Source organism: Thamnophis sirtalis, unplaced genomic scaffold (assembly GCF_051295495.1).
Source record: "Thamnophis sirtalis isolate CommonGarterSnake01/CBP01778 unplaced genomic scaffold, rThaSir2_p1.2 scaffold_1, whole genome shotgun sequence".
Classification (NCBI taxonomy): domain Eukaryota; kingdom Metazoa; phylum Chordata; class Lepidosauria; order Squamata; family Natricidae; genus Thamnophis; species Thamnophis sirtalis.
In genome coordinates this window covers 167,273,231-167,297,670 of record NW_028261381.1, presented here as the reverse complement: position 1 = coordinate 167,297,670, position 24,440 = coordinate 167,273,231, and the positions used below count along the sequence as shown (strand labels likewise).

At 43.6% G+C, this 24,440-nt stretch overlaps 2 protein-coding genes across 5 annotated transcripts in view; one reads left to right on the top strand and one right to left on the bottom strand.

The window, feature by feature from the left end:
- Positions 1-292: 292 nt before the first annotated feature.
- On the bottom strand, positions 293-11,251 carry KXD1 (KxDL motif containing 1). Of its 3 annotated transcripts, none has more exons than XM_087703147.1 (5): positions 11,104-11,251; positions 7,531-7,644; positions 4,282-4,434; positions 3,387-3,433; positions 293-1,997 (listed from the first exon to the last, which is right to left on the bottom strand). In XM_087703147.1, exons 2-5 carry the CDS (start codon positions 7,623-7,625, stop codon positions 1,771-1,773), a joined length of 522 nt encoding a protein of 173 aa, XP_087559273.1. In that variant the 5' UTR covers positions 7,626-7,644; positions 11,104-11,251; the 3' UTR covers positions 293-1,770. The 3 variants fall into 3 exon arrangements, with proteins under 3 accessions (XP_087559273.1, XP_087559266.1, XP_087559258.1); XM_087703140.1 differs by lacking the exon at positions 11,104-11,251 and adding an exon at positions 10,233-10,431; XM_087703132.1 differs by lacking the exon at positions 11,104-11,251 and having other exon boundaries at positions 7,531-7,655.
- Positions 10,610-24,440, top strand: part of FKBP8 (FKBP prolyl isomerase 8) — a 26,854-nt gene continuing 13,023 nt past the window's right edge. Inside the window, exon 1 of one of the 2 annotated variants that reach the window (XM_087703111.1) lies at positions 10,610-10,765. The gene's annotated coding sequence lies outside the window, so the exon portion shown is untranslated. Of the gene's footprint in view, positions 10,766-14,649; positions 14,669-24,440 lie in introns of those variants that run through there. The other variant, XM_087703121.1, reaches the window with a different exon arrangement.

Here is a 24,440-nt window from a genome sequence, read left to right as displayed (position 1 = left end):
AATTAAGGTGGGCATCTAAACCAGCCAACTATCTTATCTGATACAAATAAGATGATTACATGGCAAATTTAGAGAGGCATGGGCCGCAGTCTCTGTCAGCAATATGCACCAATCTGGTTAATAACATTGGTGTCATTAGTTCCTTCAGTCTGCTTTTAAAAGCAGCAAATTCATTTTGCTTCACTGGCTAGTTAAACTAAAAGTTGACCCTTCCCCCAGCCCTTTTATAACTTGCTATCAGAAGATTTTGTTTATTGGGTAGTTTTAAAAACATCAAAAACTACAACTCCACTTACTTTCAAGCAAGTGAGCTCTTGGGTAATTTGTTTATTGGTTATTATCTTATTAACCTCTGTAAACTTACAGCAGTACAAAAATATTTTTTTTCCTTTGAATTAGAACACATTTCACAAGATTACATTAGAGGAAAGAGGCCAGTTCACCCCATCCTCCAAGCAACACATCTAGTTTTGCTAAGTTCCAGCGCAGGGAACTATCAAAAATCAAACAAAAACATTCATTAGCATTATAGCAACTGAAAGTGTGGTAAGGGGGGTGGGGGGGTGAGATGTTTAAACACACAGGAAAATTATTGAAATATTAGATATGACATGTAACAGTGAGTGTGGCTGACAAACGTAAGAAAAATAGCACAAGGCAAGTGCAATGCAGCATATGGCCCTCATCTTTTTTATAAGGTGCATCATCAGATGATGGAGGTTGTACAAAGTCAGCTTTGAGAGTTTTGGGAATGGGGAATACCGAACACTTCGACCACTGTTGACTTATCAGCTCTACAACCAAAGATGAGTAATAGCTGGAGAGGACGGTGGTAGCAGCAATTACTAAGAGGCACAATCCCCTGGAAATCTCACCCATGCCAGTCCCTTTGAAGTGAACAGAGATTGTAGCTTGCTTTAAACCCCATGCCCCCACCCCACCAAGCAGATTTTGATTCTAATCATCTGTATTCTGCATAGAGAGGCCAATGGGAAGACTCAGCAATGGGGTCTTATGCCTAACAAAGAGAGGGGAAAACACAGGAGCTTGTGTTCCTGAAGGCATCCTTGCCTGCTTTTGAGTAAACTGTAGCTGGCTATTAGCATAGCATTTCCTATGGACGCCAAAAGATTTTAGATTCTCGTCTGTTGCATAATTAATGGGGTCAGGAACTGCAAGATGTTCAGCTCAATCTACTGTTGTCTATAAGAGCTGGGATGCAAGGTCTTTACTGAGAGGAAGCCTCCCGTAACTAATCAGTCTGTCCAAGAGAAGGAAGTAGTTTGGGCTGAAGCTCGCAAAGAGGCAACCACTTCTCTGCTGCCACTCCTGATTTGCTGCCTTGACAACTGTGCACTGCCTAAACTGGTGTTTCTCAACCTTGACATTTTTTTTTAAAGATGCGTGGACTCTTTTAAGTCCCAGAATTTCCCCAGCCGGGCATGCCGGCTGGAGAAATTCTGGGAGTTAAAAGTTCACACCTCTTAAAAAGGTTGTTGAGGTTGAGAAACACTGTGGCCTAGAACGCAAGGTTAAGTTTATTTGGCATCAGACACCGATCAGCACCCTGTGGATGATGGTGCTTCATGCAAAAGGCCCATCACCCATGCTTAGCCCTCTCTTCCCAGACAGAAACACTTAGCCAGAACAATACAGATAACATAGATTGTTGGTTTTGTTTTTAAAAAAAGAAGTTTGCAGGTCTGTTAGCAGGTGGGCGGTGAGTGGGAAGAAAGTCCACCTCTGCTCCTATGACAGTGTCCATAGAGACTAGTCTGTCTCATTGTCCTCATCTGTTATGCTCTGCCCATTCATAGCCACGGAGTCGTACGGGCCCTGGGACAGGTCTTCAAAGTCGTGGCTGGTGGCAGGGGAGATGATGTCTGGACTGGTGTCACAGGACTCGGTGGTCTGCTCTGAGGTAGCAATGGTCGTGGCGGTACTTTTTGGGACAGGATCAAAGTCATCATCTTCCAGAATGGGGGATTCGTGTACATCTGGAAAAGGGGAGAAGGAACATTTGTTACGGAATTATCAGGAAGGCGCGAATAGGCATCGGATGCACTGAGTTTGTTCAGCCTTTAGTACAGACCTGACAGCGGAACTACCGTATTTTTCGGAGTATAAGATGGACCTTTTTCCCTCAAAAAAGAGGGTGAAAATTTGGGTGCATCTTATACACTGAATACAGCATTTTTGGCCTCCTGAAACCCTTTGCAAAATAGCCATGCAAAGCCTTTAGGAGGCTTCCAGTGCGCTGCTGGGGGATGGGGAGGGCAGAAATGACCGACAAATGGGCCTTGTTTTGCTCATCCTCCCCCCGGCACCCAGGAGCACTCTACAAGTCTTCTAAAGGCTATTCATGCCCTTTTTTTGACAAAAAATGGGCCCGCTTTTGCAAAACACAGGCCGTTTTTGGGAGGTTTGCAGAATGCAAAAACTTTTTTTAAATTTGCCTCTTCAAAATCTTGGTGCGTCCTATACTCCGGTGCCTCTATACTCCGAAAAATACAGTAAACTGCTTTTTGGCCCTTAAATCTCAGTCCCCATTTGACATATGTCCTGGTTTATTGAACAGAACAGCTGTTAAAAGTGATTAAGAAAATGAAAGTAAAGCAGTCTACCACATAGAAATGGTACTTTTATATTTAATGTTCATAAAAAACAGAAAATATTAACTGCAGCACTGAAACAAAAAGCCCCAAAATTTAAAAGGCTTGGAAAAGAACAGCATCCTTGACTGGTAATAAAAAAAAATGGTACATTTTTCTGGGTGAACAAATGGGATATAAATAGCTTTCCATTTATGAGTGATGGTTTAAAAATCGTTCAAAATTATGATGGGCTCAGAAAGGCAGCCTTCACAATCTTCTGGCTTCCATAAAATCTCTCTCTTTCTCTCTCTCTCTATATATATATCTATATCTATATATCTCCCACTCCCTCCCTCCCTCCAGTCCACACTTAACTAATATTTTACTTAGTATCTCATACATACAAATACTTTGCTGAAATAAAGATATATCCACAGTATTCCCATAATCTATCAACAATGTATGCATTAAACACGGTACATTCATATATAATAATAATCAACTGCAAGAAACCTTTACTTATCTTACACAGTACTGAACTCCTTTCTTGTAGCCTGGCTTTTTCTCAAAAATTTCTGTTAATCAGGGCATTGTGGATTGGTTCACACATTAAGCCATAATAAGCAGTGTCTCCATCAGAGTAAGTCAAAACTAAATAAACCCCATTTAGAGTTAAGCAAGGACCACTTCATGCTGTCCCAAATACTGTTAAATAGCATTAAGGTATACAGTATTGTTCATTATTTAACAGCATCATTGGAAAAACTTTGTATTGAGGTTAAGTCTACTTACTGCTAAATGCTTCTGGATACTGTTTTGCTAGCTTTCCTTTCAGAGTTCTGCAAGAAAAAGAAAAGACATTACAGTTGTTTCAAAGGGAGGGGGGAGGAAACAGGAGTGACCAAAGTGCAAGGAAAAGAAAGCAATATGTGAACTTTTTTCAGAAGTCTGTCTGAAAAGGAGGAGGAGGAGGAGGAAGAGGAGGAGGAGGAGGAGGAGAGGAAGAAGAAGAAGAAGAAGAAGAAGAAGAAGAAAAAGAAAAAGAAAAAGAAAAAGAAGAAAAGAAGAAGCAGCAACAGCTGCTGCTGCTTCATTAGTTCTGGCAAGATAGTGAAGGTATGGAAGGATTAGTTCTGACTGGGTGGGAGGGGGGCGGGGTGGAAGGATCATATTTCTTTGCAGTCCTCTGGTCATTAGTACTCTCCCTGAGAGTTCTTGAGGCGTTTAGGGCACAGATAAAAACCCCAATCGCCTCAAGAATTCTCAGGGAGCTCTGAGGGAAAGCGCCAACAACCAGAGGACTGCAAAGAAATATGATCCTTCCACCACCACCCCATCCGGTCAGAATTAATCCTTCCATCACCCCCACCATCCTGCCAAAACCAATGAAGCTTCTCAGATAAGAAGCAAAACATCTTCTTCATCCTCAAGAGGAAAAAAACAGTCCAGTTGCCTTTTGGAAAAAGCACTTTTGTGAGACAACTATGACTTGATGTCTAAGAATCTCCAAAGCCATCTCCCCCTGCCCCAAAAAAGTTATGTTGCAACTCCCTTCAATCTATACGGACTTTCCCAAGATCGCGTGTTCTGAAGAGAACCCAGAAATTCTTGATGGGAATTTCAGAGGGACAAGAGGAGCTCCTGGGGCAAGAGAAGGGCTGGATGACTGAAGAGGCGGTATACGTACCTGATCCTCCGAAAAATACTATCCAAATCTTTCTTCATCTCCACCAATGTCCGGGTGTGGTGAAGGAAGCGCTCGTTCATCTGTTGCATTCGGACCCCAGATAGGTTGTTAAAGTTGAGCAACATCTCGTTGGTTTTCTCAAATCGGTCAAGCCTGAACAGAAAGAAAAGGGCTTGAATGAGAATGGCACGAGTAGTTCTGTGATCATGACGAGGATCTTCAAACAAAAACACTACAGGTAATTTGCAACTATTTGTTCAATGACCATTTGAAGTTCCAACCGTGACCCGTCAAAACCGCGCTCGACTAAGCCGCACCCGATTAAACCGCATCGCTGACATCATCAACAGGGCGACAACAGCCAGCGCGGAGAAAGAAGGGCGCTTTAAATAGTGCTTTGAAAGCAAGCCGATTCAACTTAAGGTAAGGGTTAGGTTTAGGGTTAGCTTTAGGGTTAGGGTTAGGTTAAGGGTTAGGGTTAGGTTTAGGGTTAGGTTTAGGGTTAGGTTTAGAGTTAGGTTAAGGGTTAGGATTAGGTTAGGGTTAGGTTAAGGGTTAGGTTTAGGGTTAGGTTAAGGGTTAGGTTTAGGATTAGGTTTAGGGGGGTTAGGTTTAGGTTTAGGGGTTAATTTTAGGTTTAGGGTTTACAGCGTGCTTCTGTCTCCGCACTGTTGTCGCCCTGTTGATGACGTCAGCGATGCGGTTTAGTCGAGCGTGGTTTTGTGGTGGAACCAGTTCCAACAACGTTCAATTGACTTAGGAGCCATGGCCTACGTTATGGCCGTTGCAACCCCTCCAAGGTCACATGATCAACATTTGGGCATTTTGCAGTCCGAGGACACTTATGACTGCAGGGGCGCCACAACTTCCCTCATTCTCTGATCTCTCCCCCACCAACGTTTGCCCTTTTGGCCACCTGGCATAGTGGCACTCAGAGGCAATGTAAGAGCTGAGGCTGAAATAGAGACCCAGAGCCATCAGCAGTGTCAGCCAGCTGCCGCTGCCATCACTCTCTACTTTAGCCCCAGAGCTGCCCCCGAGAAATGCACCTCAAACCTCACATTGCAGCACCACTGTGCAAAGCCCCAGTTACCCCTATCACCCTAGGCCCGTGATGGTGAGCCTGTGGGAAGCAGAGCCCTCTCTGTGGGCACGCACAGTCATCAGCTGCTCTTCTGGTTTCCAGCGTGCATGTGGCCATTTTCTGGGCTGTTTTCAAGCTGTTTTTTTGAGCCAAAACCCAGTACATTTCTCTGGGTGAACAAATGGGATACAAATAGCTTTCAATTTATGAGTGATGGTTTAAAAATCGTTCAAAATTATGATGGCCTCAGAAAGGCAGCCTTCACAATCTTCTGGCCTCCATAAAATCTCTCTCTCTCCCTCTCCCCCCCTCCCTCCCTCCCGTCCACACTTAACTAATATTTTACCTAGTATCCCATACATACAAATTGCTGAAATACAGATATATCCACAGCATTCCCATAATCTATCAACAATGTATACATTAAACATGGTACATTCATATATATTCATATAATCATGTTTTTTGAGCCAAAAAAAGGCTTGGAAAAAAGCCCAGAAAATGGCCCAAAAAACAGCCTGGAAACCGCCTGAAAACAACCCCCAAAATGGACAAAAAACAGGCACGCGTGGGCTAGCCAGCTGGTCTTCTGGTTTCTGGTGCTCCAGCACATGCACAGACATTCCAGGTTTTCTTCCAATGACAAAAAGGTTCGTCATCACTGTCCTAGGCTCTTATAAGCCCTGCTGTGCTTAAGCGACCCTCATTTTCTCCTGTTGCTGATGAGACACATCTGGCTTGACCTACATATGCAAGGCAGCTGCTGGCTGCACAAGCCTCCTTCCCAGGGCCGCAATACTTCAGAAAGCTTCCGAACTGTTCCCTGGGTTTTGCATGAACAGGCATATGACAGATAGTCCTTGACTTATGACCATAATTGAGCCCAATGTATCTGTTGCTGAGACAGTTCGGTGAGTTTCATCCCATTTTACGACCTTCCTTGCCACGGTCGTTAAGTGAATCACTGTACTTTTTAAGTGACTAACATGGTTCTTAAGTGAATCTGGCTTCCCCCATTGACTCTGCGTGTCAGAAGGGCGAAAAGGGGGATCGCATGACCTCGGGACACTGCTGTCAGCGTTCCAAGTATCATGTAGAATTAAATCAGAGTCCAAGGCAAAACGATCCTTAGAGTTCCAATTTAATAAAGCAGACATCTTAGCACATTGCTGTGGAATCCCAATTCTGGAAATTACATCAGAATACCACCCAGTTAAAAGTTCATGATCTTGTCCCCACACCCACAATCCATCACATGGTCCAATCTTCTTTTTCCATGCTAGCAGCTACGCCCAGCTGCTTCCGATCAGGTGCAGAGGTGCGGAGACAAAAGATAACCTTGAGCTTCTAGAAAGGAATTTTTTATTTTGAAATCAACACATTCTACCCCTTGCTATCCCACCCCCACCCCCCACCTTAATGTGAGTGTGGCAGGCCAAAGATTTTTAAAGGAATCACTGGAGGCCTGACAACTGCAACCGTCATAAATATGAGTCAGTTGCCAGGCATCCAAATTTCGATCACCTGGGTTTGCTGCAACGGTTGTGTGAAAAAACGGTGCTGCTGTGACTTTGAGTAGTCGCTAAACAAATGGTTGTAAGTTCAAGGACTACCTTTATTTGGAGAATGCCAGCAACCCATTCCTCAAGTGTTTTGCAATGCTTCCCAACAGTTTTGTCCAATGGGAAAGTGCCAAGGAGATTGCTTTTGCCAGCTCACTTCCTGCTTTTTTGCCCTTCCTGCCTTCTCCATTGGATGGCATTCTTACAGTATTTGCATCATGCTGTGGTTTCATGGAGTGTGGCAAGCAGCCCCAAGCAGTTTCCACACTGAACTCACCCTACAAATGGTTCCCCTTCCTTGTGGGACCTATGGACTGAGTTGCTTATAGATGATATTGGCACGTGGGTTTGTTTTCAATAAGCTTTTCAGTGAGCACCTAGTGGTATGACAACTGGCAGGATAGAAAATGAAGGAAAAGATAGACCAGTATGTCCTACCCTCTTTTTCTGCTAGATGAAAACATCAAGAGAAAAGAATAAGGGATGAAAGAAGTAAATTATCAGCTGGCAAAACGAGAGAGAGAGAGAGAGATTAATGACAGACAGGAAAGTTTACTAAGATCAAAGTAATACAACGCTGTGGAAAACAAGTATAGCACTCACATGTTCTTCTGAGCCAAGATGATGGCGTTTACATCTTCTGAGTTCACCATGCTGAGCACACGGTTGCAGAAGACGCCCGAGGCAGTAGGTTCCATCTTAGACAGACACTGAAATCTGCCAAACATAAGAGAGGGAAGAAAGATACACGATGAGTAAGAAAACTTCCTCTGGGCTTAGAGCGGTATACAACCTCATATGATTTGAGGGGGAAAAGCTTTCTATTATCTATAAGAAAGAAGAAAAGCACCCTCAAAGGAAATAATACCAGTGGGGAACATAAATTATATGGGCGCACATATTTGCTGGTCGTTCCCGACTCTAGGTAGCGGTGCTCATCTCCGTTTCAAAGCCAAATAGCCAACGCTGTCCGAAGACGTCTCCGTGGTCATGTAGCCGGCATGACTAAATGCCGAAGGCAGATGGAACGCTGTTACCTTCCCACCAAAGGTGGTCCTTATTTTTTCTACTTGCATTTTTTACATGCTTTTGAACTGCTAGGTTGGCAGAAGGTGGGACAAGTAATGGGAGCTCACTCTGTTATGCGGCACTAGGGATTTGAAATGCCGAACTGCCAACCTTTCTGATCGACAAGCTCAGCGTCTTAGCCACTGAGCCACCTATGTCCATTACATTGCTTCAAAAGCCGAAGCAGAAAAAGCTTGTCAGGCCTGCCCCAACTAGATCCCTAGGAAAGAAAGACCCACGACTCCATTTGGCTGAAGTGATAGGTTCTTTTACTGAGGGGCAGCAAAAGCAAGGCAAGGTCTGAGTATTCCTCCACAAAGATACAGAGTTTTCCCCTTACTTGTGGCCTTCCCACTTGACTGATCCGTCAGTGTCCAATGGCATCCCGGCTTGATGTTTTGAGAATAGCTTTGATGGTAGGGGGAGGTTTCAGGAGAGGCTTCACATTCTTTCCCAGGTCAGGCATCCTTAAGGTGGTGGAATCTGGCCACTTGGCACCTCTGGTTCCTGTCAATGTCTCCCCTCCCCCCTTACACCCCTCTTCACATCACCCTGTACAACTTCCTTAGCTTCCCCTGCCCCCTCGCTTTGTTTATGGCAGGATGCCAGCAAGCTTAGCGAAGATGGCAGAGCTGACAAGCCTTTTCCCAGATTCTGACTTAATCACCAACTCTTCAAGAACTCACATTTTTTCCCATGCCATAAATAAATGTATTGATGTAGAACCTTGCAGGGAAAATGTCAGTGGGAAAAGTGTGCATTCTTGTCCCTCATCTCTTGCCTTCAAGGGTGAGAAAAGCAAATGCTGCTGTCCAAACTGGTCCACCACACCCATGAGATTTTGTTCCTGTGGCGAATAAGACACTTTAACCTGGTCTAGATGCCAGCTACATAAACTTGATTTCGCATGAAGCATCTTCCTCTGCTCCTCTGCTCTGTGCCCTGCACAGTTGATCCTTTCTACACCTGGATTTTTCTGGTATGGGGTTATGTTCCTAGAATAGGGATCATTTGCTTTACCAGGTTTACAAAATGTCCCACTGGGTGGGGTTCATTCATTTTCCACAACCAGTTAGAACATCAGATCTTTGAAATATTTTCAGTCTCCACAAGCTGTCCTTTTTAAGACCATCCCTCAGTATAGGCATCCTCAAAGGAAATACCAGTGAGGAACATAAAGGTAAAGGTTCCCCTCACATATATGTGCTAGTTGTTCCCGACTCTAGGGGGCAGTACTCATCTCCGTTTCAGAGCCGAAGAGCCAGCACTGTCCGAAGACGTCTCTGTGGTCATGTGGCCATCATGACTAAACGCCGAAGGTGCACGGAACGCTGTTATCTTCCCACCAAAGGTGGTTCTTATTTTTTCTACTTGCACTTTTACATGCTTTTGAATTGCTAGGTTGGCAGAAGCTGGGACAAGTAATGGGAGCTCACTCCGTTATGTGGCACTAGGGATTCAAACCGCTGACTTTTCTCATTGACAAGCTTAGTGTCTTAGCCATTGAGCCACCACGTCCGAAAAACTCGACAGAACAATACGCCAAATTCAGTCTGAACATCTAGCTGTCTGTTCGACCAACCATAATTCATTACATTTATTATACGCCATCCAACTCCCAGCAACTCTGGTTTTTTATTCTTACACTTCAGGAATCTTTGCAATATTCAATTCAAAATCTCCCTTCTTGCAATAAACGATTCTGACCCTATCCCAAACTCTTTAAGGGCAGCGTTTCTCAACTTCAGCCAACTCGATGATGGGCAGGCTTCCAACTCCTAGAATTCCCCAGCGGGGGTGGAGTTGAAGCCCACTTAACTTGTAAGGTTGAGAAACGCTGCCCTTGAACCATGGGAACCAGACCTCCCAGGTGTAGTACAGCTCCACCAATAGGTACAATCCCCAGCCAGCGCTTGTGCAGAGAGTAGGAAGTATAATCCAATTTGCACTTTTTGTAGCAAAATTTGCAATTTGAATCAAGATCTGCAATTTGCACCAACATTTGCAATTTGCACCAACATTTGCAATTTTCAATTTGCACCAAGATGATGGGAATTGTAGTTTACTTTATTATCCAAGTATTACCAGATAGGGGGTAGTAGCTGCTCTCCTGAGTTAGAAGCGAAGTGGCTTCAAGCGGCTCCGCCCCTTTTCCCGCCAGATCCCTCCTCTCCCCCCCCCCTACGCGCAGTTATCCTCTGCCCGGGAGCAGGTGCGACCACGCCTATTGTCCCTACCTGGAGGAGTGGAACCAGCCAACGGATCACATTGTCGGACACTTAAAGGGGATCCGCGGACGGGAGCCGGAGCGAGCGAGGAGGGAGAGACCGGAAAAAAAAGTTTCCCCTCTCTCAAGCCCACCACCGACTGTTAACTCCGGCCATAGACCCAGAGCAGCAAGCTCACTTCCGGGTTGGGCTGGGGATCACGTGACGCGCGACCTCGCTGGCGTCTTGCGTGCCGTACGGAGCGAGGGAGGGCGGGGCGCAGGCGGGGCCCAATTGGCTCCATCGTTCCTCACCGAGTGAGGGCGGGGGAACGAAGGAGCCAGTTCGGCCCCGCCCCCTGCCCCGCCGGCCCCGCCCTTCCTCTCTTTTCATTGGGCGAAACGTTGCCAGCGGGGACCCGCCCCCCCCCAAACACCCACACAGCTGCCTGAATTCTTGAACGGAGAGAGATTGAAAGGCCGGGAGGGGCCCTTTAAAAGAGTGGCAGCGGGAGAAGCGTGCCTCTGGGAATGGGCAGAGTGCATTTCTGCGTAGACAGCAAGGTAGGCACAACTTGGTCTCGGGGTTTTTCTTCCTCGCGATCTCCCCACCCCCCGTCCATCGAGCATGAGCTTGTTACGCATGTGCAGAGCAATAAATCCTGTGCAATAAATTACGGACGCCCATGATTTGGGAATATACAGGACGCAGAATGCATTTCTCGTGAAGCCAGGCAGAAAAGAGGGGAGCTCGGCCTGTGCAGGGCTTCTTGGAAGACTCGTGGGGAGGGGGGGGTGCAGCAAGGTGGCATGCAAGCACGCTATAGTTTCGCTGCAGAGGGCAAGGCAAGCCGCAAGGGTGTTTTTTCCCCGGAATTCAGCAAAGGGTCTTTTTCTCTTACCAGATAGCAGGACAGGACGCGTAGAATTAGAAATATGCACAGGGCATGCTTTGTATGCAGTAAACATAGCTGCTTTTGTTTGCAGGGTTTCTGGGCATGTACAGAAAGTAGGCTTGCTCCTCTGGCAGCAAGATGGCTGTGTCTCTCCTGCAGATCCTTGCAATTGTGTTCCACCAGCAGTTGGAGCTGCAGCGGGCCTGACTGTGTTTACTCAAACCAAGGCTTGTTTTCCAAATAATAAAAAAGTATCTGTTGAAGATCTGGTAGGTGTGCGTGTAAGGATGTCCAGTAGATTTTTTTTCTATCAGGAATCTTCTATCAAATCTTGCAACAGGAGTCGTGCATTAGATATAGTCGGCTGTGGTTTGGTGAACCAATAAAGGAGAATGTTTGAAATAAGGGTCCTTTCTTGCATATGTTTCATTACCCAAAGTAGATAACATCAGGTTGGCAGGATCTGATCTGGGTTAGTAACCCGGGGCCAGAGAGCTTTTGTCTTCCCAGCTTTTGGACTCCTCCTGGAGCCTAATTGCTAGCTAGAGAGAAGTTCCCTGAAGGTGGGCTTCATCTCTGAAAGCTCAGGAAACAAAACCTCTGGATCCAGATCGGATCCTGCAACATTATCCTTGCTGGCCTTAGTTTGTGATCCTCAGGTTTGGATAACAGGACGCTAAGCCATATGTACAATCAAACTGCATTGTGACAGATGTGTCACGCACACAGATGTGTAAATCCAGCTACCCCGTCATTATTTATTACCTTCAACAAACCCTCCTCTCACTATCTCCTTTAAAAAGAGCCTTCTTACTGATGATGCCTAGTTCTGGAATGTTCTCCCTAAACACATTTGCTTGGTGACTAATTCATTGCCTTTCCAGTGAGAAGACTGTTTATTTTCCTGAGTTTTTCAAATGCAATGTTTATTTCACTGGTTTTATTATGCCACTATTAAAAATCCTAGTTTTAAGGGAGATTGGGTGGGGGTGAGAGGGTTGGTGTCTATATGTGCTTTCATTTCAACTTTTATTATTTTTGCAATCCTTTCCTAGGAATATCACTGAAGTATATCCTAGAAATATTGAAGTTATAAACATGCTTACAATAAATAAATATAGTGAAATTCAGAGTCCCCCTTTTCTATTACGGCAGTAATCATTTACAGTTTTGTGACATTTCTCTTCCCACATGAGAGTAAAGTTACTATTTGATAGTATTTGATCATTTCCAAATGCTTGTTTTGGGCCAACAAATTCATGTATGTATTTCTAAATTTACACAGTGAGAATAGGCATAGAGTTGGACAGTTGGACAATAATAACTGTTAACAGTTAATGCTTAACATTGTGCTGACTAATCCTGAGTGTGTATCTGGAAGACTGGCTAGGTGCTAAAATATTTCTTTTCAAGAGCAGAACAAGTTAATCTTGTCAAGTATAATTCCCTAAAGGCATGAAAACAATCTCCCCTCTCTCCAAGTAGTTATCCTTGAAAGTAAGATATCTCTGGGAAGACTCCATTGTGAGTCATTGGTAGCAATTTAAAATAAAGATTGGGTTGCTGGAGATATTTAGAGTCTAATGTGGAATTATGTGATTTATTATTTTTTTCCCCACTGTATATGAGATTTTCCCCATTGTTTTGAAAGTTAATTATTAAAGGCATCTTTGGTTTAGGATATAATTTCTTTCATCCAGAAAAGACTGGTTTCTCTACCTTCTCTTTTCTTTTTCCAACATGGAGTCTTTCTGCCTTCCCTATTTGTCCAGATTTGGCTAGAATTCATGATGATGCCTTCACAGCAGCCCTGTAAGGTAGGAGGATAGGACCATTCTATCAGATCCAGCAGGAGAGGTATGTTAGGGATATTGCCTAGTAAGGAATATCATTTGATGAAGCCCAAGAAGAAACGGTGGTCTGCTGTGGCACCCCTCCTTTAGAACATCATTCACCCAGAACTTAGATTGGTTCCTATCCTTTTGGGCTTTAAGAAGGGCCTGAAAACATGGCTGTGCCATGATGCTTGAGGTCTGGTAATAGTAGTCAGACATGATGTTCTATTATATTAAATGGGTCCATTGTCTTTTATTTGCCTGCTAACTCTGCTTATGTTTTGTGTTTAATAATGGTTTTAATAGAGCTATATGATGTTTTTTATTTATATTTGTATTGTACTCTCTCATTTTTAATCACTGTGAGCTTCTCAGAGCCACATTTCACTATTAATAACAGAATATTGTTGGAAGGGACCTTGGAGGTCTTCTAGTCCAATCCCCTGCTCAAGCAGGAAACCTTATACCATTGCAGACAAGTGACTGTCCAGTCTCTTCTTAAAAGCCTCCAGTAATGGAGTACCCACAACTCCCGAAGGCAAGCTGTTCCATTGGTTAATTGTTCTGTTAGGAAATTTCTCCTTAGTTCTAAGTTAGATTAGTTTCCACCCATTGCTTCTTATCCTGCCTTCAGGTGGTTTGGAGAATAGGTTGTCCCCCTCTTCTTTGAGGCAACCCCTGAGATTTTGGAACACTGCTATCATGTCACCCTTAATCCTTCTTTTCATTAGTCATACCCAAATCCTGCAACTATTTCTCCGTATGTTTTAGCCTCCATGTGAGATGGGTGGCTATATAAATTTAATAAATAAGTTATACATTCCTACAGTTCATGTAGTTTTCAGAAGACCTAAAGCTGCATCTGTGGCAGCTCCGGCCCTTTGGAACGAGCTCCCCGCAGAGATTCGGACCCTCACCTCTCTCCAGGCCTTCCAAAAAGCCGTTAAAACCTGGCTATGTCGGCAGGCCTGGGGTCGATGAGTTCCCTTCCCCTCTCAAATTGTGTGGCTGTTGGTTGTTTTAAATGCCCTGTATTTTTTTTGTTGTAGTTTTTGTATTTCCCTTCCCCTCTTGGGTTTGTGTGCCGCCCTGAGTCCCGCTGGGAATAGGGCGGCATATAAATAAAATGAACCTCGAACCTCGAACCTAAAAAGTAAATAAATCCATCCCTGCCCTTCGTTGTCCTTTCTCCTTTGCATTTCCTAAAACTCTTAAAATTGTAAGTTGAGTGGCTCTGACTGATTTTACAATAGTTCAGTGTTTCTTCTGCCCGGGGAACATAATCATAGTGGCTTTTGAAGTGATGACGATAGACACCCTTGTAAATAAAACAAAAATGCATTTAGATCAGAAACGAAAAAAGGCTATATTACACATCCCAGCTTAGTAATACTCAAATCAAAGATGGAAACAAAACATTGAACCCGGAGCTTAAAAGTAGCAAATGCTTTAGCAAATTTCCCCCACCACCACCACCACCACTTCTTCTCATGCTTTGATCTGACCAAGGTAGGATTCTGATAAAATAATGAACTTTCCCCTAAAATTTCCGACTTTTTTTCTCTGCCCGTTCCTGTCCCTTTAATAGGCGTAGGTGGCAGAAGGAATGGGAGGCTGTGACTTTCAGCCTTTGAGTAACAGCTGGGAAGGCCAATAGCATTGATTTCCTGTGGGCACTGGAGGCACTCTGGGGAACTGAAGGGGTGGGGCCTAAATTGGATAATTCCTGAGCCCAGGTGAGTGTATTGAAAGGGGGGGGCAGAGAGAGAGGGGGGGAGAAATGCTATAAGAACATAATTAATGCAGAGCTTGGGTGGAGGTTGCAAATGGCATTAGCAGCTGCTTAGATTTTGCGAACTGTGAAAACTGGTCCTGTTTTCCTCCCCCCCACTTTCAGTTTTAAACTTTCAGATCATTTCAGGGTGGTGAGAGGGGTAAGGTTGATTTTCTTAAGTTGAAACCATCTTTAACCATCTTTCTATGCATTTTGGAGACAGGCAGAGAAGGGGGAAAAGACCTTCGAGGCTGGCAGTAGGCATGCATTATTTTAACTTTTCCCTCCTTTGGGTTATCAGGTTAAAATCGAAACAACAAAAGTGTGTGGGTTGTTATTTATGGCCAGTCCCTGTTGTTTCCCCTCTGCTTCCTTCCCCCCTCTCCAGAAGCTTTTTTTTTTTTTTAATCGTACTGATGTTCCTTCCTTTCTCTTTTCTTTGGCGTGAGAGCCTGGCCTTTTCTCCCTCCATACATTGATTGTTAAGACAAACAAACGCCAGTATTGTGGTGTGGCTGCTTGGGGTGGACAAATTAGTTGGTGTAGCTGTAGCTGCAAAGCTCAGTTTCCCCATGTTTGAAGAGGATTTGAAGAGATTCTTAGTTGTTTTGCCCCCCTCCCCACCCCCCAAAAATCAGCCAGATAAGCACCTTTTCTAACTTCCAAGTTTGTATTCAAAGGCATCCTCTGTTATGAGCTCCCTTCTTCAGACGTAGGTCATGAAAGCCAATATTTTTAATACAAGGTGCCAGTTGGATAAAATGGTGTTGGAAGAAATGTCCTTCTGGGTTCAGCTCCAAGTGGGGAAAAATGACACTGGAGACATGGAGGCTGCTTGGAAAGATGGTTTTAATGGTGGACAGGATCACGTGGCTTGAACTCCTGAACAGAAAAGGGGGATCACATGCTTCCAGATGTTGGTTGAAGAAGAAAAGAGACCGAGATGCTGAAAGTTCCTGGTTTTATGCTCTCTCTGGTTTTGAACTTGTATTCTGATTGGTTGTCAGACTCCCATGGGGCCATGCAGGGGCAACTCTTTAGGCTGCCTTGAGCCCACGTTTGGTTGAGCCTTGCTTCTTCCCAGGTGTCCTGTGGTGAGATGTGTAAAGGGCTAATACGATCATGCCTTAATCCCATCATCCTGGAGTTGAAGGGGGTATCTTTGTTATGTAGAATAGACTGGCCCAGGCTTTTTTTAAAATGGCCCATTGACAAAGGTGGGGGCTGTTAAGAGTGAGCCTGTTTCCTGCCTAAAAACATGTTTCTCCATTTCTGATCCAGGGAAATATAATATTCTGCCCTTTCAATATTTCCCAGGATATTTCATTTTTCTAGGAGAGGGGTGGGTTTTTAACTTCCTGTAATGGTATTACACTTCTAGCTTTTGTCCCATCCTCTAACATGGCTGTCCTACAGTGTACAACAAGAAACGCGGGGGTGTTTGAGGCTGCAGCAGTTTTAATACTTGTAGCCTTCGACTTGCAACCACAATCGAGTCCAAAATTTCTGTTGCTAAGCAAGACGGATGTTAAGTGAGTTTTGCCTTATTTTGCGGCTTTTCTTGCCACCGTTGTTGAGGGAACCACTGTAGTTGTTAAGTTAGTAACACAGTTGTTAAGTGAATCAGCCATCCCCATTAACTTTGCTCGTCCGAAGGTCGTAAAAGGGGATCCCATGGCCCCTGGACACTACAATCGTCATAAATACGAGCCAGGTGTTGGCATCTGAATTTTATTCAAGCGACCATGGGGAGGCCGCAATGGCTGTAAGAGTGAAAAACGGTTATAAGTCACTTTTTTCAGTACTGCTGTAACTTTGAGCATTCGCTAAACAAGTGGTTGTAAGTCGAGAACTACCTAACACTATTGGTATTACAGATTTTGATTTCCATGAGACTTTTCAATGCTGAATTTGCAGCCCTTCAGATTATTTTGCTGCCGTGTGGCCTCTGGCATGACCCCACTTCCTGTGGGGATTTAATGTTAGCTAGTGCACCCTAGTTTATAGATTTGTGCAACTTTTTACTTAAGACTCGAAGAGGCTTGGATTCATGAGGATTTACTTCACAGTCAATCGGCATCTGGATTTAGCTCTTAACCCATTGTGCGCTTCGTGTAATACATAAGTATGCATATAGAATTAAAAAAATAATTGTTGTTGTTAGAAATTGTGTCCGATCCATTGCGACCCCATGGACAACGTTCCTACAGGCCTTCCTGTCCTCTGCCATCCTTTGGGGTCTATTTAAGCTCAGGCCGATTGCTTCAGTGACTCCATCCAGCCACCTCATTCTCTTCTTCTTTTGCCCTCAATCTTTCCCACCATTAGGCTCTTCTCCAGTGAGTCCTTCCTTCTCATTCGGTGGCCAAAGTATTTGAGTTTCCTCTTCAGGATCTGGCCTCCTAAAGAGCAATCAGGGTTGATCTCTAGGACTGACCGGTTGGATTGCCTTGCAGTCCAAGGGCCTGGCAGGAGTCTTCTCCAGCACCAGAGTTCAAAGGCCTCCATTCTTTGGTGCTCAGCCTTTCTTATGGTGCAACCTTTACAGCCATCCATTGCAACTGGGAAAACCATAGCCTTGACTACACACACTTTTGTTGTCAGGGTGTTGTCTCTGCTTTTTAGTATTTTTTAAAAACCTTTTTTTAGTTTTTGCCCTAGCTTTCCTCCCCAGGAGCAAGCGTCTTTTAATTTCTTGGCTGCAGTCCCCATCTGCGGTGATCTTGGAGCCCAGGAAAACAAAATATGTCACTACCTCCATCTCTGTCCCCATCGATTTGCCAGGAATTGCGAGGGCCGGAGGCCATGATCTTAGTTAAAGCTGAAGCTGGGGGAAAAAAATAGGATCATATTAAATAACAAGGAAAAATGTAACTGAGCCAGTGAGAGTATACAAAGTGCTAATTCGTACAATACAAGGCGAGTTAGTGAAATTGGTCCCTTTGTTTAAAAATTTACAACTATAGTCTCAGAAGTGCAGAGATGGCAAATTGTAGTTCTTAATGTGAAACGTCTATGGAAATTCTCAATTATCCAGGTCATGGTTGTCCCATGGGTGCTTTTTCAAAAGGCAACTGGACTTTCTTGTTGTTGTTTTTCTCTTTGAAAACATTTTGCTTTTCATCCAAGAAGGTTCTTCAGTTCTAACTCAAGGTGAAAGGAGGGAAGAATTATTATATAGATGGGGTGTGTGTGTGATCATATTAGTTTTTTACAATAGTTCCGTGCTGATTAACTTTACATGCGGTAGATTTCATAGTCAAGGATCTGTTGGGATAAGCCAGGCTGTTATCCAAAACAATTTGTCTGTGTTTTATCTGCCATCCTTCATAACCCTTGACCACAATGAGGAACTAAGTTCCAACACATATGAAGGCCAGCAAGATAGGGAGAGGGAACATATTGGTTAGATGAGACCATTTTGCGAGTTTCTCCATGGCAGAAAATTGGGTTTAACTGAAGTTTTTTCTTGATTGTAGTTCAGTGGCGATGCCTTCCATGCATTTTTTTAAAATGTGATAGTTTCCACTGCTTTTGTTGGCGCCCCAAAGAGTCCTTAAAATCAGGTGACATTCTTCTGCCTTTCAAAACCATTTCGTAAGTTGCTAGTCCACATGATACTGCAGTTATGTCATGTGCTGGATTAAAATCTTTCTCCTTTCCCGGAAAATGATGCTCATCACAAATGAAAAGCAACTTACCATCTTACTTGTTTTTTTTCTCTCTCCTTTGCCTAGAAAAAAATGCAGGACCTGTCTGGCAGGTTTTAATCTGTTCTTGAGCAATTAGCTCTGTTGTTTCTCGTATTAATTATTCCTCACAACTTGCTGGTCGGGGATGAGCCAGTAATAATTGCATAAATAAAGCCAACCATTAGATGTTAAAATAGGCTTCCATAAAACCAATAAGTCTGTAATGTTTGTCCATTTGTCCTTATTGTGTGTTTTGGGGTTTAAACAGGGTGGTTTTATAGAGCTGTAATTGGTGCCAAGGAGTCCCTTGTCTTTTTCTCTGTCTCCAGTCACCTGTTATTTGGAATTTAGAAACCTTGATTGTCAAAACCAAAGTATTTTGTGGCTATTGATACATCTCTCCTAAGCCACATAGTTATTGCACTATGACTGAGTCTTGCAGCAGGGAGTTCCATAAGCTTAATGACACGTTGTGGAAGCACTTCCTGTTGTTTGCAACCTGAATCCTGTTGACACTGAAGTTTTCATGGCCGAGGAGATGGAGGAATAGCTTGGAGGATTTCTCACTGGGGTAAGCTGGAAGGAATCTCTGTATTTGTGTCTGAATGTAGATTTCAAAGGAATAGATACGTGTCTCAGGGTGGAGTTGTTGAGCTAGTGATAAGTCTCATCCCTGGGAATTTATTTAGTAGCCATGTAACCTGCCTTTCATACAGGAGCTCAAGGCAGCATACGTTGTATGCTCCCTCCTACTTTTACCCACAACGACCCTGTGAAGTAGGTTCGGGTGAGTTAATAAATGGGCCAGAGTTTCAGTGGCTGGGAGGGGTGGATTTCAGTGTAGTTCTCCCCAATACATCCCAATGCAGTGTCGGGCAATATATGGAATATTAAATTATGTTAAATTAATATGACGAACTGAAACACGTCTTCATGGGAATCTCGGTTTGTGGTGCTGGAAACTCTGCTTTGTGTTGGCTAGAAATATAAGTTCCACTTTCTTCTCAAAACTTGCTTTCTCTTAGCCTAGCCTACCCTGCAGTGCCATTTTGAATTAATACTTAAAATGAGGACAAGGTGCACTCCCTTTCCTCCAGACTCAGGGCACAAATGACAAAGATCTCATAAATGTAAAAACTACAGATATTTTTCAACTTGTTAAACCAGTTGTTGGCAAAGATTCTGCTCCATCTATATAGATCTGTTTCCCCAGAGATAGGATTGTTGACTAGTGGTGATTTTCAAATTCTCACATATTTGAAGCTAAGTTGCAAGGATTTTGGTGACCATATTCCCTACTGGTGAGAAGTTAAATGAGGACCTCAGCCTTTTAAAATTCATTTTAGACCCTCTTCTTAAAGTTGATTTCAGACTATATAGTTGGAAGAACAGCATGCTAAGAAGATGGATGGTGAACGTCGTGATTTGATGTTTTTTAAAATGGCTTTATTGAATATCTTGATTCCAGAAGAAAAACCGGAAAAGTGGATATGGTTTTTCAAACTTAGAGTTATTGTATATAACTGCAACAAAGATGGCCTCTTCATCTTGTTTTTATCTCCTAGCATCAATGCTCGTGGTCTGAAATGTGAGGGGAAAATCTTGTATTTCATGAATCTGAAACTTGAAATGTTTCAGACGGGGTAACGATTCCCTATTGCAGTGATGGCAAACCTTTTCGCCACCGAGTGCCCAATCAGGAACGTGTGTGCATGTGCATACAAATGTGTGCGCCAGAGACCCGAAGACCAACTGCTGGCGCACGCATGCCTGTTTTTTGGTGCCATTTTTCAGGCCAACAATGCCCCAAAAAACGTCCTGGAAAATGGTCTGTTTTGGGGAGCATTTTCAAGCCGTTTTCCGGTGCTCCAGTGCCCACAAAGTCCAGCTGGCGACAGCGCCCACGCCCACAGAGAGGGCTCTGCGTGCCAGCTCTGGCACACGTGCCTGCCACAGGTTCTCCATCACGGCTCTATTGGGTTTAGAGAACATCCTGGAGTTGTATAGGTAGTCCTTGACTTATCAACATTTGACTTTAGAGTGGACCTATCACAGGGATACTTATGACCCAGACTCAAAAGTTCCAACAGATGGAAGGGGGGGTCTCCCCCTCACAGTCACGTGACTGAACCTTGGGTGCTCACCCACCAGGCCACATTTACAGCTCCTTGGAGTGCCCTGTGGGTATACGGCTGCGTTTTACAAAGGTTTTGCTGAAAACCGGAAGTTACTTCTGATTTTCAGCAAAACTGCACCTATAGCAAACCATTGGTTCCCCTTAACGACCGCAGTGCTTGCTTTAACAACTACCAGAAAACAAAGTTTGTAGAATTGGGTACCGTAGGTCCCATTTTACGAAGATCATGCTTTTGACAGGCAAGGCTCCATGATTATAAATTGAAGACTACAACTATACTGAACACATCTGTAAAACACACACACACACATCTGGGTTGGGGAAGTTGTTTTTCCAGTGCCCCAAGTTAGGAAATTTCTCCCAAAAATATTTCTCTGGTGGAAAATCATTTCCCTTGAAGGAATTCTCAGTTTTACAAAATTGGTGCTACAGCACAGCAGCTGGAATGGATGTTATTCTCTTCTAGGCAACTGAGACTAACTTTTTTCAGATCTTCCCTAAAAAAAGTGAGATTCCTAACCTGCTCAGTGTTTCAATCTGAAATGAGCATGTTGGTATTTCAGCACCTTTGTTTACTTGCCCAAATGAACTTTGAGTTCCTTTAAATTTAATATTTATATATGTAAATAGCAATAGCATTTCAGTCTTAGACTTATATACCACTTTACAGTGCTTTACAGCCCTCTTTAAGCGGTTTACAGAGTCAGCATATTGCCCCTCAACCATTTGGGTCTTCATTTTATCGACCATGGAAGGATGGAAGGCTGAGCCAACCTTGATTTATAAGTAAAGCATTAATTCTGTACAGGTTTAACAAGCAAGCTTTTCTGAATTCATCTTATGTTTTTGGATAGATACTCCTAGGACCATATTATAAGCTGGCATTTCAGTTCACCTGACTTCGCTTATTGACTGGGTTTTTCAAACTTTAAGATGGGTAGACCAACTCCCAGAATTCATGCCAGCTGGGGAATTCTGGGAGTTGAAGTCCACATACCTTATAAATGTTGCCAAGATTGAGAAAAAAAAACACTGAAATAGGCCCATTGCAATGATATAAAATTGTATTTAAAATTCATATAAAATAATGTAAAATTCACACAGTTGGGGACATGTGTACATATATGAAACACTGAAATATAAGCCAAGTAAACATAACTTTGTCAAATCTCTGTTCGGGTCATGGAATCTTTTGCGGTTTTCTGGGCTTTTGTCATTTATTCTGTCTTATTTGGTATTTAGAATGGATGAAATATGTGCAAAATACTTTGGTCGAAAACACCCCATACAAACTAACTGGTAACAGATTTGGAGTTCAGAGGAGTTGCTGAGGTCACTGTAATTTCAACTCCCTCGGGATAAACGTAGGATGTTTATTTTTCCCTAGAGTGAAGCGGGAGAAAGCAAGAGAAAATATATTGCATTAGTACCGCTTCTGCGGCAGTATACAATGTTGTTTCTGTTGTTAGCAATTTCAATATCTCTAACTATTTGAAGTTTGAAACCAGGATTCGATTTTAATCATTTATTTGGATGCACCAGCAATTATCAAATTGGTTCAGATTTTAAGGAATGTTTGCTCAATCTCTATAAAGCCCTACATGGCATCGGACCTGGGTACCTGAGAGACCGCCTCCTGCCGATTACCTCCCATAGACCGATTAGATCTCACAGGTTAGGTCTCCTCCGGATTCCATCCGCCAGCCAATGTCGGCTGGCGACCCCCCGGGGGAGAGCCTTCTCTGTTGCAGCTCCAGCCCTCTGGAATGATCTCCCTGTCGAGATCCGGACCCTTATGACCCTCCCGGCTTTCCGCAAAGCCACTAAGTTCTGGCTGCTCCAGCAGGCCGGGGGGCCTGTGAAACATCCAGCCCCGCGGAAATTGTGAATGTTGCGGTTTTGTTTTTAAAGTGTTGTCTCTGTCTAGTCTTCCCCCTTCCCTTGTCTATTGTGAGCCGCCTGGAGTCCTTCGGGAGTGGGCGGCATACAAGACAAATAAATACAAATACAAAATACAAATACTACATTTTTACATAGGTTTTAAAGCTATGAATTGCCTGTCTCCTTTCCTTTCCTCGCCTCTCTTCTCCTTTCTTTCCCTTCCTTCCTTTCTCCCCCTTCCTTTCTTTTCCTTCCATCCTTTTTCTTCTTTCCTTCCTTCCTTCCTTCCTCTCCACTTCACTTCCTCCCTCCCTCCCTTCCTCTCTTCTTCCCTCCCATCTATACTTTGATAGCTATAAAGCGGTAAAAAGGATATTAAAACCAGAAGCAAGATCATGCTATAGAAGCACATGGGCGATGACTGTAAGCATTACCTCCCATTGGCCTCTCTTTTGTGACAGCTTTCAGATTGCAAACATTTGTGTTCTTATCGTTATTTTATATAGGACCACACTTTACTCATGTATGCAGAAATACAGTAACATATTATGCTGTTGCTGTGCTCTTTGTTCACACCATAGAGTGTTCAGTTTGTTACCTCACATCCATGGGCCAAATAGCACATCGGAAAGATACTTGTAATGGAATTTGGGTCATGGCAGGGATGAGTAGCTTGCCAAAGGAGTTCCTTAGCTTGTGGAACTCCAGATCACAAGATGTGCCAATTCATACGATTTGTAATAGTTACCTGTTCTGACCCCCATCGTCCCACACCAACACACACTCAGAGCCAAAGATAAGTTACGGCATTTAATTAACAGACAGACAGGTCCTTGGCAGCAAACCAGCACAGACAAGCTTGGGCAGCAATCCAGCACAGATAAGCCCTGGCAGCAATCCAGCCTGCCAAGCTCACCATAATGTTCTCCAACGTTAGTTCCTGTGTTGACTTCTGCAAGAGGGGCGTATGCACAAGCAGTCCTTTTATAGTCTGGAGAGGAGCCTAATGACCACTAGCTGAGTGCAATTACCTCCTGTAACTGCACAACTGTTCCTGACGCCTATTAACTCTTCGGTGCCGGGCATCCAGGAATAACTCACTGCTGGCGTCCGGCTCTCTCTCCCTTGTCTCCTCCCCAATGGTCCAAGGCTCAGGTGCCTCCTGGTGGCCAACCAGCCTCTCTGCGCCCTGCTCAGAATCGGAACCCTGTCCAGGGTCCTTCAGAGCCAACTCATAGGGCCCTTTGCTGTCGGAGTCTGGTGGCAGCTCCAACAGCTCCTGCTGGGCCACAACAGTTACCTTGAGGTAAAATGGGTGGCCTATAAATGTAATTAATTAATTAATACGGATGAGTGAATTTCACAACAGGAGATACAGTAAATGCATTGTTAGCAATCAACATAATGGCTGCATGACTCTGTATCATTCTGTCTGCTGGAGAACAACTCCATGCGAAGGTGGATTTCCCTTATCTCTGGGGCCAGGCGAGTTTTTGGGTAGCTGATCACATTTTATGAAATTCCTCTCTATCTGAGGGTTGTCAGATACACACAGACACACACAATTTTCGGTTGCAGAGCAAATGTTGCCTTTTCTTCCCATATCTTTAACTAGTTTAATTGGTTTCCTGAGTGATTTTCACCCTTTTGAATTAATGTTTTAATTAATAGCATTAGTATTTTTAAATCTTCTCATTGAATTTTCATTGTTCATTAAATGAACACATTTTTTTTGTTAGTTGTGTACTTGGATGCTTCTTTTTGGGGGGAGGGGGGGGAGGGAGAAGGAAGAAAAAAATATTTTATATAAAATAAAAATTTTCTGCAGTGTAGATTCCCTGAAACTTGAAAGAGGATGTTGAGCTGACAATCCAGTAGAACTATTCTTCATTGAGGGTCCTTTTAGAAAATTCTGAATAGCTATTGGCATTTGTATTTTATTTCTTTCATAAATAAAGGAAAGATTGATAGAAGAGAATATTCGTAGCTCAGGATCGGAACTGTGGGGTTTTGGTGCTCTCTGA

Bases quoted from the DNA above. Each gene is read 5' to 3' on its own strand.
- KXD1 (XM_087703132.1), bottom strand. From the start codon at position 7,655: ATGTTTGGCAGATTTCAGTGTCTGTCTAAGATGGAACCTACTGCCTCG. The intron at 3,434-4,281 runs GTACGTATACCG...TTTTTCTTGCAG, and splicing joins AGTATTTTTCGGAGGATCAG to AACTCTGAAAGGAAAGCTAG. The intron at 1,998-3,386 runs GTAAGTAGACTT...CCCCTTTTCCAG, and splicing joins GTATCCAGAAGCATTTAGCA to ATGTACACGAATCCCCCATT.